At 46.2% G+C, this 18,135-nt stretch overlaps 2 protein-coding genes across 7 annotated transcripts in view; both read right to left on the minus strand.

The window, feature by feature from the left end:
* AGBL4 (AGBL carboxypeptidase 4) overlaps positions 1-18,135 on the minus strand; it is a 1,371,246-nt gene that overhangs the window by 157,223 nt on the left and 1,195,888 nt on the right. The window lies entirely within an intron of this gene.
* Positions 17,317-18,135, minus strand: part of BEND5 (BEN domain containing 5) — a 47,137-nt gene continuing 46,318 nt past the window's right edge. For all 5 annotated transcript variants that reach the window (XM_036892952.2, XM_036892955.2, XM_036892954.2 and 2 more), the window contains one exon: positions 17,317-17,834. In XM_036892952.2, the coding sequence (XP_036748847.1) occupies positions 17,677-17,834 (158 nt within the window). In that variant the 3' untranslated portion in view covers positions 17,317-17,676. The remainder of the gene's footprint in view (positions 17,835-18,135) is intronic.

Below are 18,135 nucleotides of genomic sequence, written 5' to 3' on the forward strand. Positions count from 1 at the left end.
ATTCAACAAATCTGCACTCAGTATGTGCTCTGTGCTAGGCACTGTGCAAATCACATCACATCCATCATCACCTCCAGTCTCAACCTGCCCTGGGAGGGAACAGGTTCTCAGGACCTGGCCCTTTCCTAACATTCCAATCCCACTGTTTACTGCCCTTTGTCCTTGTGGGTAAGACCCTGAGCATGTCATTTGCCCTCTCTGAGACTCAGTTTCCTCCTTAGCAAAATGAGGTCTTAATCCCTACCTTTCGAGGTTGTTGTGAGTTAAAAATAATAATAGTAGTAGTAACAGTAATAATATTAATGATGCAGGTCAGGTCTGGCCTGGAGGAGGCATGTGAGATGGGAATATGCCAGGCACGTTCTGGGACCAGCACACAGACAAGCCCGGCTGGAGCTCAGGGCCCGTGTTTAATAAAAGATTAATGAAATTGTCAAATTGACCTTGTCAGTGTCTGCTCAATCCAATTACGTGGCTCTGGCCCCTGTGAATGGGGTTAAAACAGGAGTGCACACAAGAGACACTGAGTCGACAGCCCTTGGGGAAACAGGGCGCCTCTGGGGAGACAGTGCTGCCTGGGAAGCCCTGCAGGGAAGCTGGTCCTACAGCCGGGCCTGACCATCCCTGGGCCCTGACTAAGACCTGCTGGCAACTCTCAGAGTGCAGTGTCCCCTTATTCTGGAGAAACAGCAGCTGGACATCCACTTTCCTCCAGATGGGGTGCTCAGCATCTTTGACCGACACCCACATCATGCCAAGCCATGCTGGACTGGGCACTGGATGCCTGGTGAACCAGACACAGTCACTGTCCTTGAGAAGTCCTTGGTCTGGTGGGTGGGACAAACAGAAATGAATAGAATTCACCAAATGTGAGCAGTGCCCTGATAGCAGCTCAGAGATGGGACACTTAGATCAATTTGGCACTTGGAGAGTTTCATGGGAAAGATTGGACCTGAGGTGAGAGGTGACCCAGGAGCTGACCCAGGAGAGAGAGAAAGGAAGACTGCAAGGGGGACACCCAGTCCTCGGGGGAGCCAGGCTTCAGACAGGAGAACTGAGAGGGATGTTCTGCAAAGCCTGGGCTGCGGGAAAGGGTTGGAGTGGGGATGGCCAAATGGGGGGTGGGGTGCCCACAGAGGGGAAGCACAGGGCCTCTCAGTGTGCCCGGAGAGGACAGGCAGGTGCCCAGTGGAGCCTCAGTGAGTTTCTCAGAGGGTAAGTTTTCCAGGAATGAGTCCCAATAGTCCTCTGTGTGCAGGGAAGTTCAGCCCTCTCTGGAAGGGCCTGGCAGAGCCTGGATGGAGCAGACCTTTGAGGAATCCATGCATGCGCTGCCACTTGACCAGCTCCAAGGTTCCCAGGAGGACCCCGAGGAAGAGGCCAGGCCCAGAGCTGCTCCCCCTCTGCCTCTGCCAGGAGCCCTCAGTCCCAGTGCAGGGCTTGCCTGCCACCCTGCCCTCCTTGGGCCATGTCTGGGTTCTTCCTACTGGACAGCCCGTTTCAGTTTACTGAGCTTGCTCACGTCCCTTCAACAATTAGGGCTTCACTATGAGATAGATAGCATCACTATCCCACTTTATAGTCAGTGAACTGAGGCTTAGAGAGACAAGTGCCCCAGCTTGTTTGTAATGGAAGTGAGACTCCTGCCTATTTATTCTGAAGTAAAATCCTTTGCTCATTCCATTACCACATGTCTCACTTTAAGGGAATGGACTAAAGCTGGACCTCCTGACATGAGCAATCAGTAGAGATGGGCAGATTCCAGGTGGTACCTCACTGTATAGGCCAATCAAGTAACTTGCTCTGTCCAAAAACATCCTGCCATCTGCACTTCTAGAGCCCAACAGGGGCCCTAACACGTGAGCCCACATTTGGATGTTGCTTTCAAACAATGTGATTCATGTTCAGCCATGGATCCTTATCAGAACAAGTATTTCTCCATGGTGCCACCACAGTGTCCCCAGGGAGGACAAATTCTTACTCCCCTCGCAGGCAATGACATTGCTGCTGACCCTCAGCCAAGCCAGAAAGAGAGGGGTTACCACCAAGCCACCTCTTCTCCCCAACCCCTCTAATTGGCAAGCCACAGTGGCTTTACTCCAAATATGTAGTTCTATTTTGATCTGCCCAGCATGCTTCATTCCCATAACCCCCGCTTTGCTCGAGACCCAAAGTCTTGAGCAGTACCCATAGCCAGACTCCTAACCATTCTCCCTACCTCAGTTCTCACCCTCTCCCATTCATCATCTACAATTCCACCACAGCGGTCCTCCTGAAACACCAATCTCGCCTTGCCACTCCTGGACTTAATACCCTTCAATGACTCCCTAGTGCCACCTCAAAGTAAAGTCCAGCTTGTTAGCAGGTCACTTGAGGTCAGCATGCCTGAGGGCCCTGGCCCCAACCACCCCATAGCCTTGTCTCTCAGCAGGACCCACTCATACCCTGTACCCCAGGCCCTGCACTAAACCTCTTAAGGTGCTGAGAAAACACTGAGGTTTTTCAGTCATTCATTCACTTACCCACTCACACACCTTTGAGCACCTAGTATATGCTAAGCCCTCTCTCAGTCACCGGGGTTAATGAAACTTACATTTCAGCTGGCCGTGGGGGATAGAACAATATTCAAATAAGTATATCAGGATGGGATAAAAATAAAGCAGCAGAAGGGGACTAACGAGTGCCCCGGGGGGTGGGGGGCAATGTGCACGCTCTTTCAGATGGTTGGGCAGAGAGCCTTTCTAAAGGAGACATGAGCAAAGATCCGAAGAAAGGGGTGGCAGACATGCTGGTGTCTGGAGGGGGAGGATTCACAACCCAGGCCTTACTCCACCTCATTCCCTCTGCTTGTAATGCCTGCGGCCCCTGCTTCTGTCCAGCTCTCCCCTGACAATCAGCTGGGCAGCCACCTCCTTTAGGAGACTCAAGGGAAGTCAGCCAGTTATTCTTTTATGCCCCTGCAGTACCCCACATGGCTTCAGTCCCAGCTCTGTAACACTGAGGCATCCAGTTTTCTATCTCCACCATCCTCTCATTCATTCATTCACTCATTTATTCATTTCTTGAACAAAAACCTGCTTGTATGGCCCCTGGCAGCCAGGCCCTGTGCTATGCCTTGGAATGCACCTGTCACCTCCCCTGCCCCATGTCCAGGCTGCACCCAGCCCAGTATGGATTTTGTGAGTAGTCACTGAGTGAATAAACATTTGAGATCACTTTATTGAAGTACTTCAGAGTAAATTTGGAGACAGGCATTCTTCTACCCAAGAGTAATATAATAACCACAATGCCTTTAACACAGGAGGTGAAAAAAAGGTGCATTTCCCTTATTGCTACTGTTAAAATAAATGGCATTTTCAAATCAAGTGTCCCCAAACAGCATACAGAATGTGGCCACATGATGAAATAAATAAATAATGGTGAAATTATGCATTGCAAAGCAGACTTTTTCTACTCTTTTCGTTATTAAATTTAATCACTTTTGAGCTGTGCCCCTATTCTTTTTCCTAGAGGCAGGTATGATTTTGATTAAAATGTGGGCCCCAGAGCACTTTCGCAGGGGAAGACTGAGCTATGTCCCTAGAGGAACTGTAGCGGCGCCAGCGAACGGCATGATGGGGCCAAGCAACAACTACAGTTTGCTTCTTGCTTGATGGACGTGTTTATCCCCAGACAGAATGCATGGCAGTCGAGGGGCGTATGGAAATCTTGCAATTAAGGCAAAGTCTAATTAGAGCCTGCATATTCAAGATACAAGGGGGGCTTCAAGTGGCAGCCACTCTGGTGGGTCCTGAAATGTGATTATCCCACTCCAGTCCCTTCTTCAGCCACACATCGACCAGACTACAAGGAGCAGGGTTTTGTATCTTATTGCCATAGAGGGACACTCTGGGGACAGCTCTGCCTTCTCAGTTCACGGAGATACCTGGGAGCACGGAAAAGAGTACACATTTTAGAATTCACCAGATTTGGATTTGAATTCTGGCTCTGCCCATTGTTACTGCAAATCCTCATCTCCCTAACGGGAGTGGCAATAACCAAGAGGGCCATGGCCATGCAAGGGTCAAATAAGGGCTTTGTGGATACTCAGAACATGCAGCTCAGGAAGGTACACTGCTCGGGGACAGAGGTGGCAGCCAGGGAGGGATGGACTCTACTACCTTGTTTATTGGGCCCACAGGACCCAGGATAAGTTTCTTCTGGACATTTCTCTCCTTAAGTACCCGACACTGTACGGAGCGCTCAGTTTAATGTGTCCACATGGTGTGGGAACCTGGGATAAGCTATTTCTCCACAGTCCAAATAATCTTGAGGACCAAAGACAGCAAGAGGGTTAGGAGGAGGTGCTGGTGGCTGGCAAGCCTTGTTGGATCTGGAGTTCTGAGCCAGAGCCAGCTGAGTTCCTGAGCTTGCACAAGGGTCAAGAGATGAATTTGAAACTGTCCCTGCCTTCAAGGAAGTCACAGTCTAGTTGGGAAGACAGACACGAAAAGAGCACAGAAGTGTATCGCATCAGTTTACATTCCTGCAACATTTTACAATTTACAAAGTGCCTTAGACTGAGTCCTTGTTTGGTCCTCCCAGGAGCTATGAGGGAGTAGCTGAGACCAACCCCACACGCCTTTGAGCTTCAGGCCCAGGTCTGTGTTTCAGGTGCAGGAAGAGCAGGTGTGTGTCATAAACCTGTCACCCTCCCGGGCATAATGTATTGGAACATTTTTGCTTTCTGCTTTTTTATTGGATCTCATTTTTGTTTGTTTGAAATTGTTAAAACATTACAGAAACCTCTTTTGCACTCTTTCCCATTCTACCCCTGATAAAGAATATCCCATAGCTGGAATATATCCTTTCTGCTCAAGTTTTATACTCTGGCTACATGTCTTTATGTCCATAAACAACCTGTAATACTGCTGTGTATGTTTGAAGATTAAACCTACATAGTTTCAAACTCTAAGTTTCATTCCACCACCAGTTTTTTTAACTCCACATTATGCTTTTGGGATTTATTTGTGCTGATACAAGTAGCTCTGGGTTTTTTTTTACTGTATGGTGTTTCACCCTATGGAAACACTTCGTGTATGTGTGCGTGTGTGTGTGTTGTGCGCACATGCATAATCATCTTGTTGGACATTTGCTTCCACACTTTCTACCATCCTGTGTTGCTTTACAGGGGAACCTTGTACATGAAGGTGACCCTTGAATGTTGTTAGGCTCCAGCCAGGGGACAGGAACACTCATCTTTGTCACGTACTACAGGGTCTGGCACCCAGACGGCTCTCCATTAGTACTAATTCCTAGAAAGCACTGAGGCTGCAATGGAAGAACCGTGGACTTGGTCTCAGAAGGACCTGGGTTTGAACCTTGACCCTCTCACTTACTAGCTTTATAACCCTGTGCAAAAAAATCTAACCTCTCTGGGCTGCAGTATCCATCGGGAGAAATACAGTAACTCCAATTGCCGGGTATGGTTGTCATGATTAAACATACAAAGTCTTCAGTGTGCACACGTGTAGGAGGAGGTCAACAAAGCTCATGGAAATATTCCCTGACCCTGGGCAGAAGAAAGGGAATAGAAGAGGCATCGGCATGCCCCTTCTCACGCTGAACAAGGAAGTCTGGAGCAAAAGCTCAATCTTTAAAACAAAAGAAAAAGAGGAAGAAAGAAAACAAGCCACCTTTATAATCATGGTGTAAAACCCAGGTAGCCCAAGCCACTCCCAGTCTGGCTGTGGTCTCTCTTACTCTGTGCGTTTGATTGGCCAATAGTGCAAGTCTCAGGAGGGTGTGCTTGGTCTGGCACCAGGCTCCCTACAGGGCAGCTCCACCCTGCAAAGCCCCACCGGCCCTCTTGGCAGCACCAGGTGGCCTACAAAGGGTTAAATCTCTTCTTTCCCCAAGAGATCAGAGCCTATGAGGCTTTCTGCTTCAATGGCCTATAACCAGCTCGGAGGCTCCTTAGCTAAGAAAAGTGCAGAGTCAGCAAAATGAAAATAATTTAAAGAGCCATTGGAAAGAACTCCAGTCCCCCTCCTTCTACCCGCAATGATAGTCTCTTGGGAGTGAGTGGCTCTCATTGTTCATGTCCAGAGCCAGGGGCTTCCCACCAGTTTGGGGTAAGAATGTATCACAGGCTGAAATCTGTTCCCTCACAGGAGGGAGGGCCAGGGGGAGCAGGACTGTGAGTCAAATGCCTTATAACTGGGGAGACCTCCCTGTGAGGAGTAGATGGTAAGCCCCAGAGATCTCCAGCAAGCATAATGAATATAGACAATAATAATGTACTGCAATTATGTAATGTGATAAATATTGCCACATTGGCAGTCATATTATAATATATAAATATATCAAAATAACACACATGTTGTATATCAGATTTATTCAATAAAAAAACAAAATAACTGAGGAAACCAAAGTTCGCAGAAAGGAAGCACTGGGCTCAGAGGCCTGCACAGGTGGAGTGTGACATCCTGGCTAAGCTTCACCTATTTCTATCACACTGAAGGGGGGGACAGTTCCTGGTAGTGAGCACCTACTGTGTGCCAGCTCTGTGTGCAGCACCTTATGCCACAGCCCTAAAATGCTGGCACTGCTATTCTTGCTACCTAGATGATACATCTGAGGACCCAGAAGTGCATAACTAGGCCTAGGTCATGCCACTGAAGAGCAGCAGAGGAAAGAGTCAGACCCACACACTCTCACCCCACACCAACGCTGTTTCCAGGGGCCTGAGGAAGCACTCAGGGAAGACATGAGGCAGAGACACGGCCAGCTCTGCACGCTGCCCCCCACTCTGGACATGGTTTATCTTCTGCCCTGGGTCCGCCGCCCCTCCATGGGCTAAATCCCCTCAAGGGCCTGCACAGAATGGGTCTGGGGAATGGGAACTGCATGAAGGAGGCGCTGCTCTAGACAGGGCTGCCCTGGGCACTCCCCAGCTGGACCACTGCATCCCGGGGCTCACAGCCCAGTTCCCACCTGGCAGAGCCAACACTTAAGCAAGGAGAGTGGGCACCTGCCCTTCATCATCTCTCAGCTGTGTTCTTCCAAAAGCCTACTTGATTCCTCTTGCCCCCTCCAAGCCACCCTCCACACTGAGGCCAGCATGATCTTTCAGCAGCTGTCCATGGGCATTAGAGGCCAGTACCTCAGCCTGGGATGGAGGCCCTCCATGGCCCCACCCCTACCCACCTCTCCAGCCCTCCTCTCTCATGACCAAGCTCCCCTCCCCTTCTTGAAACCTCAACCCTCTTCCACCTCTCAGCCCATGCTCACAAGGACAATAACATTTACATTTACATAGGGCTTGCTGTAAGTCAGGTACAGTTCCAGGCACTCTGTAACTTAGTGCTCACAGGAACTCAAGACCTCCATTTCATGGAGGAGGAAACTGAGAACCTAACCAACTAAGTAACTCACCCAAGGTCGAAGAGCTGGTGAGTTGGGAAGCCCAGAGTCAGACCCAGGAAATGTGAGGTCAGAGTCCTCAAACTTAACCACTGCCAAATGCTTTCCTCCTTTCTTGACTTGGGATTGACCCATCCTGGGGGAATAAGGTCAGGAAAGTCTCATGACATCCTTGTTCAAATCCTTAAAACCTTAGGCAGGAACAACTGCTTCAGTCTCCAGTTCCCCACAGCCTTTGGTTGCCAGGGGCCAGGATTCCAGGGAGAGACCCGTTTCGTCTGTACCAGGCCCTGTGTTGGGTCTGGGGACTCAGAGATGAGCACACAGTGGCCCTGCCTTGGAGGGTTCACAGTCCAGTGAGAAAGGGCTGTACGGTGACAATGCAGGCTGAGAAGTGACTGGTGGTTACCACAGGGTACGGGTCGGGGTGGGTGGGTGAAACAGGCTAAGGGGATAAGGAGGCACAAAACCTCAGTCATAAATTAGCCACAGGGATGAAAGTACAGCATAGAGAACATAGTCAATAGTTCTGTAATAACTTTGTTGACAGATAGTAACTGTGTTAGTGGGGGGTGAGCATTTAATAATGTAGATAACTGTCACATCACTATGTTGTATACTGGGAACCAATATAGTATTGAATATCAACTATACTGCAATTAAAAAAAGACTAGCAGAGGCACAAGGCAATTTATAACTCTGCCGACATATTGTTGATTTCAGAAAGTCATTTCAGTAGAGTCACTGTTTTCTAAGAGTGGGAGTAGGGAAAGGTGTGTATAAGTGTGAACAGATCCCTACAACCCCATGTGATCATTGCAAGTCAGACCCTAAAACCTCTAGAATTTTCCCAACATGAAAATCCCATCTTTGCTGAGTTCCAGGCATGGCTGCAGGCAGCCAGGAGTGAGAATTGCTTGGGAATTAATGGCAAAGAACCTAGAACAAAGCTACAGAAAAGCCACCTTGGCGTTTGTTCCCCGTGTGGCTTCTCTTATGGCTGCTGCAATGAGTCCAGGGATGGGTGGGTGGTCCAGTGTGATTGTTGGCAATATGGGCTCACTGAAGTTTTCTGGGTAAATTTTAGGTGCCCATCCAGGAGGTGAGAGGAGCCCTTTGCCCAGATTCTTCCCACAGAACAATCTGGGTGGAAGTGGCCCAGGTGCTGGACATTTATACCTCCTTCTTCCCATAACACTACTGGCCTGATCAGGAATGCCCACAGCAGGTCCCTAGGCAGGGACTCAGGGAAAGGGCTGTCTTCCTGGTGCTGAGACTGAGCTGCGGTGACCCCAGGGCTTGTCTCAGCTCCATTCTTCTCCCTCTTCGGGAATCATTGCTTTAGTTCAGGCCTGCGTGGGAGCCACAGCTTCCTAATGCCTTTCGTCATGCATTCATTCGATAATTTTTAAATGAGTGCATACTATATGCCAGGTGCTGGGAATGTAGCAGTGAGCAAAACAGAAACCAGGATGCTAAGGTGTATGTAATTATGACAGGATTTGTCGATTATTCAGGTACAAGAACAGAGAGAGCAAACTGACAACTCAGTGTAAGTGCTTGTCAGTATAATGTTAGTTATTGTTTGCTGTGAGTGGCTGTTGGTGCAAAGGGTAGATGTGGGTGTCTGGATCTTTCTTTCTTCTACTTCATGTCCTGGACACCTGGAAATGGGCACAGGAAATGACTGAAGAAGGGAGGCTTTGCACTATTGATTCCTGGGATTTTAAGTTTTACTTGAAATTGAAATAGTCCCTATTCCACGATCTCATCCAAAGTCCTGCCGTCCCTGGGAGGCAGCCAACCAAACCCATTTCACACATGTGCAAGTGGGTCTCAGAGTGATGGGACTCACCTCCAAAGTCATGCAGCGTTTGGCCGCAGAGCTGGCTTTGAGGCTCAGGCGCTCTGTCCATCCTTCCTCCTTGCTACCCACAGAGTCTGCTGGTCATGGCCTGTTCATTTGGAATCGCTGTGATGTAATTAAATGCTGCCTTTCATAATTATGATATGAAAAAGTTGCATGTTGAAAATGATTTTCAAAGCGTGGTTCCCAGACCACTGGCATAAGCATCACCTGAGAACTTGTTGGAAATGCAAACTCGTGAGCTTCACACCAGACCTGCTAAATCAGAACTCAGGGGCAGGACTGCGATCTATGTTTTAACAAACCCTGCAGGTGATTTGATGCAGGCTAACGTTTTAGAACCACTGGTATAGAGGGAAAAAAATATTGGCTTTTGCCTCAGAAGGCTTGGGTTTAAGTTTTATCCATTTACTAAGTTGACAGGAAATTCAAAATACCCTTCTTTAGAGCCAGTTTCCTTCTCTTCAAAATAAAAACACTTCATAGAGTTGCTATGAAGAATTACAAGAAGTAATACCTGTGGAATGTTCTTAGTCAACATGATAATAATAAAGCTATTCATTCATTCGTTTGTGCATTAAACAAACATTTATTGAGCATCTAGTCTGCCAGATACAGGCAACCTATGCTGGCAGCACTCATTTTGCTGTCTTTTTAGAAATCCCTGGGCTAAGATGCAGGCCAGCAGTTCAATGGGAAAAGACTGGATGAGTACCAATTGACTATAGGGTAGATAATTCTTCATTAGCTAAAACTGGTTCTCTTAATTTTACTATGCAAAGGGTGGGGGCTGCGCCTGTGGGGATGATGACAGGTGCGCACTCTGCTGGGCACCTGCGGCACTACACCAGCAATGGGACACGGATCTGCCCCAGACCTGTTCTGGGCCAGGCTTCTGCTCACACACTTCCACTTGGGATTTCACCAAATGCTCAGGGAAAACCGACAGACGCACACTGTTTTGGGTGCTTTCCTACACGGGAGCAAACAGGTCTAGAAAGAGACATCACTTGCCCAAGGCCTCCAGGCTTGTCAGTACGCCCAGGGTTGGAGAGCATCACGTTTGATGAAAGGACAGGCCAGAGACAGGACACATCCCACAAGGAGTCAGGGTGCTGGTAGCCGAGCTCCTCACCGGCTTGTTGTTATATAACATGTGTTAAAGTTCCGGTTAAAATGAATTCTGTCTTCCTCCTTCCCTCCATTCCCTCTTTCCCATCTTGGAGTAAAACTGAGGCTCCAGGTAGGCAGGACAAATTTCATACTTCCCATGCTATATGGATGCCTCAGGTTCCCATGGCAGGGGCCTGGGCAGGGCTTCCTACCCCATGCTGACTCCCTCACCACCTTTGGTCTTTGCTGAGATATCCCCTTCTCAGTGACGCCTCCCTGGCTTCTACTAAGTCAACCTTCTCCCTACCACACACCTAGTCTACCTTACCCTGCCTTACTTTGTCCTTTTTTCATCACACTTATCACCTTCCTCTATAGTTTTCTTATTTATTATGTTTACTGTTTATCTTCCTTCCCATCCCATTCCACCCCCACCAGAGTTTAAGCTCTTCATGTTTTTCTTCACTGATGTGTCTCAGGCATTTAGACCAGTGACTGACATGCAGTAGGCCGCCCTCAATAAATATTGACTGACTGAATGAATTCCATTACTCATGGGGAAACTTCTGGATACATATGACGGTGAGGCTAGAATACTGAATCTCTCCCCTTGAGCTAATGAAACAGTAAATGCCCAAATCCTCAGGTACCAGCTCGGATGGGACTGGGAAGAGTGCATTTGGGAATGGTGGAAAGAGCACAGGGTTTGGAACCACTGTAGTGATGTGACTCTCCGGTCACACCTGACCAGCAGTGTCTGCTGGAGTGCTGGGCACACGTTAGATATTCAGCACATTTAAGATGAATGAAGGGAGTGGTCAGGCAAATGATCAACTCACAGCCATTCTCATCCTTCAGGTGAACTCCAGTGTCCAATCTCAGAGCCCTTTCCTGATCACACCTAGATGGAGGAATCCTAGCTACTAGAATAATCCAGCTCAGAGAAGGGTAACTGGGGAGGAGAAGCAGGGTCGTTAGTGGAGGACCACATGGCTCTTTCCTTTTCACTGAATTATACATTATTGGTAACTTGGTTAGGGTACAAAAGATTAAATTTATATACCATTAAACTGAGAGAAGAATATATCATAGAATAAAATTCCATCATTATCTCAAATATACAGATGAGTGTACAGACAATTCACATAAGAAGTTAAAAAAGTACATCTATATATATAGGAAGCTAATCTGCCAGATTTATTTAAAAATTCCAAATACACAAGCATGTCTACCCTGCTTGAGACGTGCCTTAACCTTTGGAAAGTAACATAACACAGGGAAAGGACTATAAAAGTGTTCTTGCCCTTTAACCTAATTAGCTCACTCCTGGGAATTTACTCTAAGAAACAAACAACCGCAAACAACCATGACAGCATTATCTCCAATAGCAAGAAACCAGAGACAAGAGAATGTACAGCAAATAGATAAGAAGGTAATCATGGCCCAGTGCTGGGAAGAGCATTAAAAAGGTAGCTATGCAAATCAGGCAGTAGAGCGGGAGATGTTTGCTACGTGGTGTCAAATGAACAAAGTGGGATCATGGGAGGCTGGCCGACCTCCACGAACAAGGAGGTGCTACCCGTGGCAGACAAGAAGGGCTTCCAGGAGTGACTGTGCAGTCGGGCTTGGTTCTTGGGATTATGGCAGGCTTTCTTTTATGGCTTTGGTTTTCCTCGAATTTTGTTTGTATTTTAAATACAAATGGAAAAGAAGGTCTCAACCAGCTGGAATGTTGGGCTGAAACCAATAAGATGAAATAGAGTAGGGATAAATGCAAAGACCTATATTTCATTTAAGAAGTATATTTGAGAACACACAACTGAGGGTGGTGGTGGTATAAAGAGTTGCTAAAATGAAAAATGGAAGGAAAAAGGGAACAACAAGAACCACATTTACTAAAGCCTGGAACGGGGATAGTGGGGCCAGTAGGTCTGGCTCAGCGGCAGGCCAGTGTGATTACCACACAACTGCATCATGGACAAGGTGACCGGGGCTGGGAAATGCTAGGAATTTGCTCAATTTCCTCTAATCTAATAAATAGTGAAGTCAGGAGGAGTCCTAGCTTCTAGAATAATCCAGTTTTTAGAGTTTGGTGTGAGTTTCTCTGGCTCCAAAATCTATGCCCTTTCTCTTCTAACACCGTGAACTAAAGGGACAAATATTGTGTTAACCAAAAAGAGGGAGTGTTTGGTGACCATGAGCTCCACATGGGACAATTCTCTCTCTAAAGATGCTGATTCAGGGCCACATTGAGATATGCCATCCAGGAGTACACGGTGACAACCTGCAGACCAGACCCTTCCTAGAGTACAGAGCCTAGAGTACGGTTCTGAACCCGGCCCTCAGGAGCACATCCATAAAGGAGCAGCTAGGGTGGGCAGAGTTTTTCGGGTTAGGGAACTTAAAGAGACTGAATGCCTAGGTACTTTCCTTACATTACCTTCTAGAGCTCCTGATATAACCTTGTGAGGTAGGCATTATGTTCCCATTTTTAAAACAAGAAAATTGAAGCTATGAGAAGTTAAGAAGTTGTTCCAGGTGTCATACTAGTAAGTGGCAGTCAGGATTTGAATACAGGGCTGTCTATATCCAGAGTCCCCACTCTTTCCTGGGTAGCCTCCCTCATGTGTGAAATGGTGGAATAGAATTTGAGGTTATTTATTAGTTGGTGAAGAGACATGATTGCTACTTTCAACTCTGCCAAGGGCTATGAATAGACACATACCGCATGACTTCAGAAGAGAGAATTTGAATGACCTTGGAAGTCTCAGGGAAGTAATATTTAGCTCAACAGAAGAACTTGCTAGCAACGGCAATAACTGGATGACCCTTGTCCATGCCTGGGGTATTCAAGCACGGTCTAGAAAGGCATCTGCTTACGTGGAGAGGAGATCTGGGTGGAGGACATGCAAGTTCACTTTTGACCCTTAGGTTCCATGAGCCCATGAAGCTGCTTGGCAGACACTAATCAATTCCTTCAAAAAAAACTGAACATAGAAAATAAAATGGATTCTGCTGGAAATGCTCATAGGTTAAACTTTTATTTTCTGTAAACAAGAAACCAAACTCTGGGGAGATGTGCAGTCTCAGAAATGATCAATGAAAATACAATGCGGTACTAGTTTTCACCTCTTAAGTTGGCCAAATAATTTAAAACATGGTCATATCCACTGTATGTATGAAGAATGATAAAAATGTCATTCCTTTGTCCCTGGTAAAGTGACCTAAGAATTGATAGGAAATATAAAGGGAAACTATGTGCACAAAAAGATCTTCATCTGAGTTTTCTTTATAAACAAACTAAAAATTTGAGGAAGGTCATGGCACAGCTGGTGGCAGGGGTTGGAGGCTGAGGTCAGAGAAGGGCTGGAAGGTGAGCAGGGGGCCTAGTTGGTGTGCAGAGTGAAAAGCCTGTGAGCTCTGAGTCCTGGTGGGTAAGCACAAGGCGTCTAGAGGGCCAAAGGCAGGATGAAAGCCAAGGTCACCATGCAAGAGGTCAGAGCAGGGTAGAGACAGGACAGGAGCCCACCCAGGGAGGGCCGAATGGGCATGGGGAGAGGGCAGGAGAGGAGTGCCCACGTTAACACTGGTGGCCGTGCAGCCGATCTCCCAGAGGCACTTTAACTACCTTCTCGGTCCTTCTAACAACTGGATATTATTTCCTCCATTTTGCAAATGAAGAAGCTGGTGTTCAGAAAGATGAGGTACCTAAGGGAGGCAGTAAGGGCTAGAGTTAGGAACTGAACTCAAAAACATCAACCTCTTAAACTCAAGCTCCCTTGACCACCAGGGCTGGGCCGAAGTGCACCTTGAAGCGTTTCATGAACCTGCAAGCCCTTTGGGTTAGCCAAACTGCACAGCTGAACAGTGGTTTACTCAGTTGTAGCCTGATAGCCATCCACTTGGTGGATGTTCCGACTGATGGCTTTATAGTTCATGGAGCAACAGGGAAACACGTTAACCGGAGAGAGAAGGATACAAACCTGATCATATGCTATGATCGCAGATATGTAAAAATACTTATTTACACCTTTCGAAACTACCAGAAACGATACATCACAATGCTTGCATTAGTGCAATTTGAAATGTTTTCCCTATTTTTCCAAAAATTTCTATGAAATGTTTTTTATTTCTTTATCATTTCAGAAAGAAATTCTTAACTTAGAAATGCATCCATGAGTATTTAACAGTCACTAACACTTTCCTCAGCTAGAAAATGAAAGCAAGCCACATCTTTCTGTTTCATCTGGTAGCACAGAGCTTATGGCCAGGGCTACTGAAGATAGTGCCCAGGCCTCCCCAGCTCAGGCTCTGCCACTTCTGTACTGACTGTCCTGTGCTACACGACTCCCTGGCCTGTCACGGGAATTGAGAGACTCTAAAACTGAGAGGCAAATCCTTGGTGCCCAGGCTGAAAATCACCTTCTACCTCATGTCCCACTGAGCACCACTTGGCTCCTCAGCTACTTAACAGGGCATTTTTCTCAGTCTCAAATACCCTCAGGCACTTTAGGAGTGTGACTTTTTTCTTAGGAAACACTCTTGTTCCTTCATTAGAGTAGGTCTTCTAATGCCTTCTTCTAGACTGGTATTGTTCCAAAGTGGCATTTGTGTTAAAATACGCATTCCCAGCCCTATTCCAGACTTACTGAATCCAACTCTTTAAGCCAAAGCCCAGGAATATGTATTTTAAGCACCCCAGCAAATTCTTAAGATAGTGTAAATGTGGGAAACTCTACTATACAAAATGAATTTAAGTTTTGTGTGTGTATTTTAATGCAATACAACAGTCCTTAAATGGTGCTATAGTCCCTCCAAATGTCTTGAATTAAGGAGACCACTTTCCATTGATAAGGAGACCGCTTTCCATTGACTGATTACTTCGGTGGGGTCTCTCCTAAACACACCCCGAGCTCACATGCCTAGACTCTCAGCCCAGCCCACAATATCTCACACATCTTGCAGGGAAGAGGCAAAAGGGCAGATTTTGCACAGACCAGCCGCACTGATGACTCTGGGACCTTGGCTAACAAGGTATTTAACCTGGTCTGAGCCCGTTTCCTCGTTTGTATGGGTACAAGAACGACAGCCTTGCCTTCAAGTAACAGTAACAGGGCACCAGGTACACATGGGCTCAGAGCCACCTCAGTCTAACTAGGGTGTGAAACCTCCTCTGATTCCTCATCAGAATCGGCTCGTATGTATTCCCTGTCACATCCACTTCTGATTTTACTCTGCCTTATAAGCTAAACATCTGTGTGGCTCTCTGACATTCAGAGTCCCTTTTCCAGGTATTATCTGCATCACTCTCCAAAACAACTCTGAGTAGGAATAATTTTCTTCACTTTAGAAGAAACAAGTCCCCCAGAAATCAAATGACCTTCCCAGAAGTGGTAAAGCCAGAATTTGAACTCACATCCCACAATCTTTCACAACCCTGTAGTCCCTAACATATGCATCATACAACACATAGCACTTTCACATCAGAGCATTTTAAAAATATGTATTTCCATGACAGTTTCCCCTGCTAAACCTGAAAGCACCTAGAAAGCAGGTACCATATTGTGTTAGTCTTTGAAGGGAAGTGCACAGAACCTCTGGGTGTTTGTATCTCCACCACCCTTAGGGAGAAAAATGTTCGAGCCTCAAGAACGGTGCACATTTTTTCCCACTCATGCATTCTACACTTCTCATGCCCTAACTGCCCCATGCCATTAAAACAAAACCATCTTAAAACATGAACTTACTGAACACTTCTACATGTCATGAACTTTACCTAACTTATGAAATGAGTTAAACTGTGTTAAATACTTACACAAAAGTTCTAGTACATAGTATCTGTTGCTGTTTTTGCTATTGTTATTTAATTATCCATACACACTGAGGTTTTCCTCATCATACTGATAAGGACTCTGAGAAATTAATGATTGGTCCAGGATCACATTGGGAAAATACCATAAAAAGAAATTCACATCTATACTTCTTATTAGTAAGCACATATTATTTCACATTACAAAGGATTATTTTTATTTTCTAATATAAAATTCCTCAAAGAGGCAGCCAGATCCTCTACTTGCCCCAAAACCTTGAGTTTTTGTTTACAGATCACCAATGATCTAATGTTCTAGTGTATAAACCATTAGAGAAACCAGAGGTCAAAGTTTTCCAGCCAATGCCTAAAAGCCAATAACCAGAAACTAAGAAAATAAGTATTGCCAACATTCATTGAGCATTATATATAGTATGTGTATGTATATGATGTATGTGTGTATACACACACACACACACACACATAATCCTTATAGCAGCTCTGCAAGGTTATTACCTCATTCTTATGGAACAGAAAATGGAAAAACTCAAGAGGTTAAGCCCAAAGCAGGCAGGGGAGCCCGGCCTGGAACCCAAGTGTCAGCTCCAAACCGTTGCCATGTCCAATATACCACACTTACTTCTCAGGCATACAGGAAGGAACATGCAGATCAACAGGAAGATCGAATGTTGGGCAAGAGGCACGTTAGAGACTCAGTTACTGAATGAGATAAAAATTATGTAACTTGAAAGATCATTTAAGATACAAGATAAACCAACATCAGGTGACACTGTGCCCAACTTCCTGAAGGTAACCATGGGCCACATCTAGCATTTCCAACCCCTACAACCATTTACACAGATTGATTCAAATTATCAGGGAGGCTGAATCTCAGGTCATTTTGAGTGATAAAGGTGACTGGTCCAGAGCTGTCCTGTGAAGTAAGAGAAAATGACCCTCTTCTGAGACAGCCCTTTGGATCTGTAGACAGCTGCAACCACATCCTCGATGAAGATACAACCACATCCCCTATAAATTTTCTCTCCTTCGGCCTGAATATTCGGTCCCTCCCCTCCTCTATAAATTCAATATCCTTAAATGAGAAAAATGATTGTCTACATCAAAGAATTAATGAAACTTTATTAGAACAAAATAGAGGAACAGAGATAGAAGTCCTTGAATGGTAAAAATAGTTCAAATTCTTCATCAAGGGATAGGCAACTCAGAGACACTTTATCCCCCTCCAAAAAGACAAGTGCTTTCCCCGTCCCCAGACGATACGGGCGCCAGGTTCTGGGGCAAATCCATCTGCCTTCTTTGGAGTGAGAAGTCCAGGTTCAGAACAGGCCGCTGATCCCAGAACCCTACCGGCTTCCTGCCCGCACGCCACCACGCGCCGTGGGGTCTGATCTGGATCGCACCATTGCCCGCAAATCACACGCCACGCAAGGACAACGAGAAGGCTTTATGAAAAATCCAAAGTTTATTGCAGATTGTATTTTGCTTCCCTCCGTTCTTCATTTTTACAGGATTTATTGATATCCATGATTTTTTCACAGATGTACTTGTTCACTTTGGAGAGTCTCTGTGCAATTTCAGTTTCATCCACAGTTTCTTGTGCTATTCTGTCATACAAACACTCTAGATAGGGAAAAGAAACGAGATGGCCAAGGGTTAATGGTGAATTCAAGTACAAATCTTTTAAGGGGGGAAAAAACCCAAAAACCTCCTGATTCACTTCCCAAATGCCAGTTCTGCACAGTTGTATTTAAAAATTTTTATTACAAAATGTATTTAGAAAAGAGTAGAGTCACTGTAAATTTATACTTTAAAAATAATGATACAACACCCATGTGCCCAGCCTAAGGGACATGGCTGGGCCCTTTGAAGCTCTGGACGCCCCTCCCCAATCCCATCCTCTCCTTGTCCTCACCAGAGGAAA

Source organism: Manis pentadactyla, chromosome 4, assembly GCF_030020395.1.
Source record: "Manis pentadactyla isolate mManPen7 chromosome 4, mManPen7.hap1, whole genome shotgun sequence".
In the NCBI taxonomy this organism is placed as follows: domain Eukaryota; kingdom Metazoa; phylum Chordata; class Mammalia; order Pholidota; family Manidae; genus Manis; species Manis pentadactyla.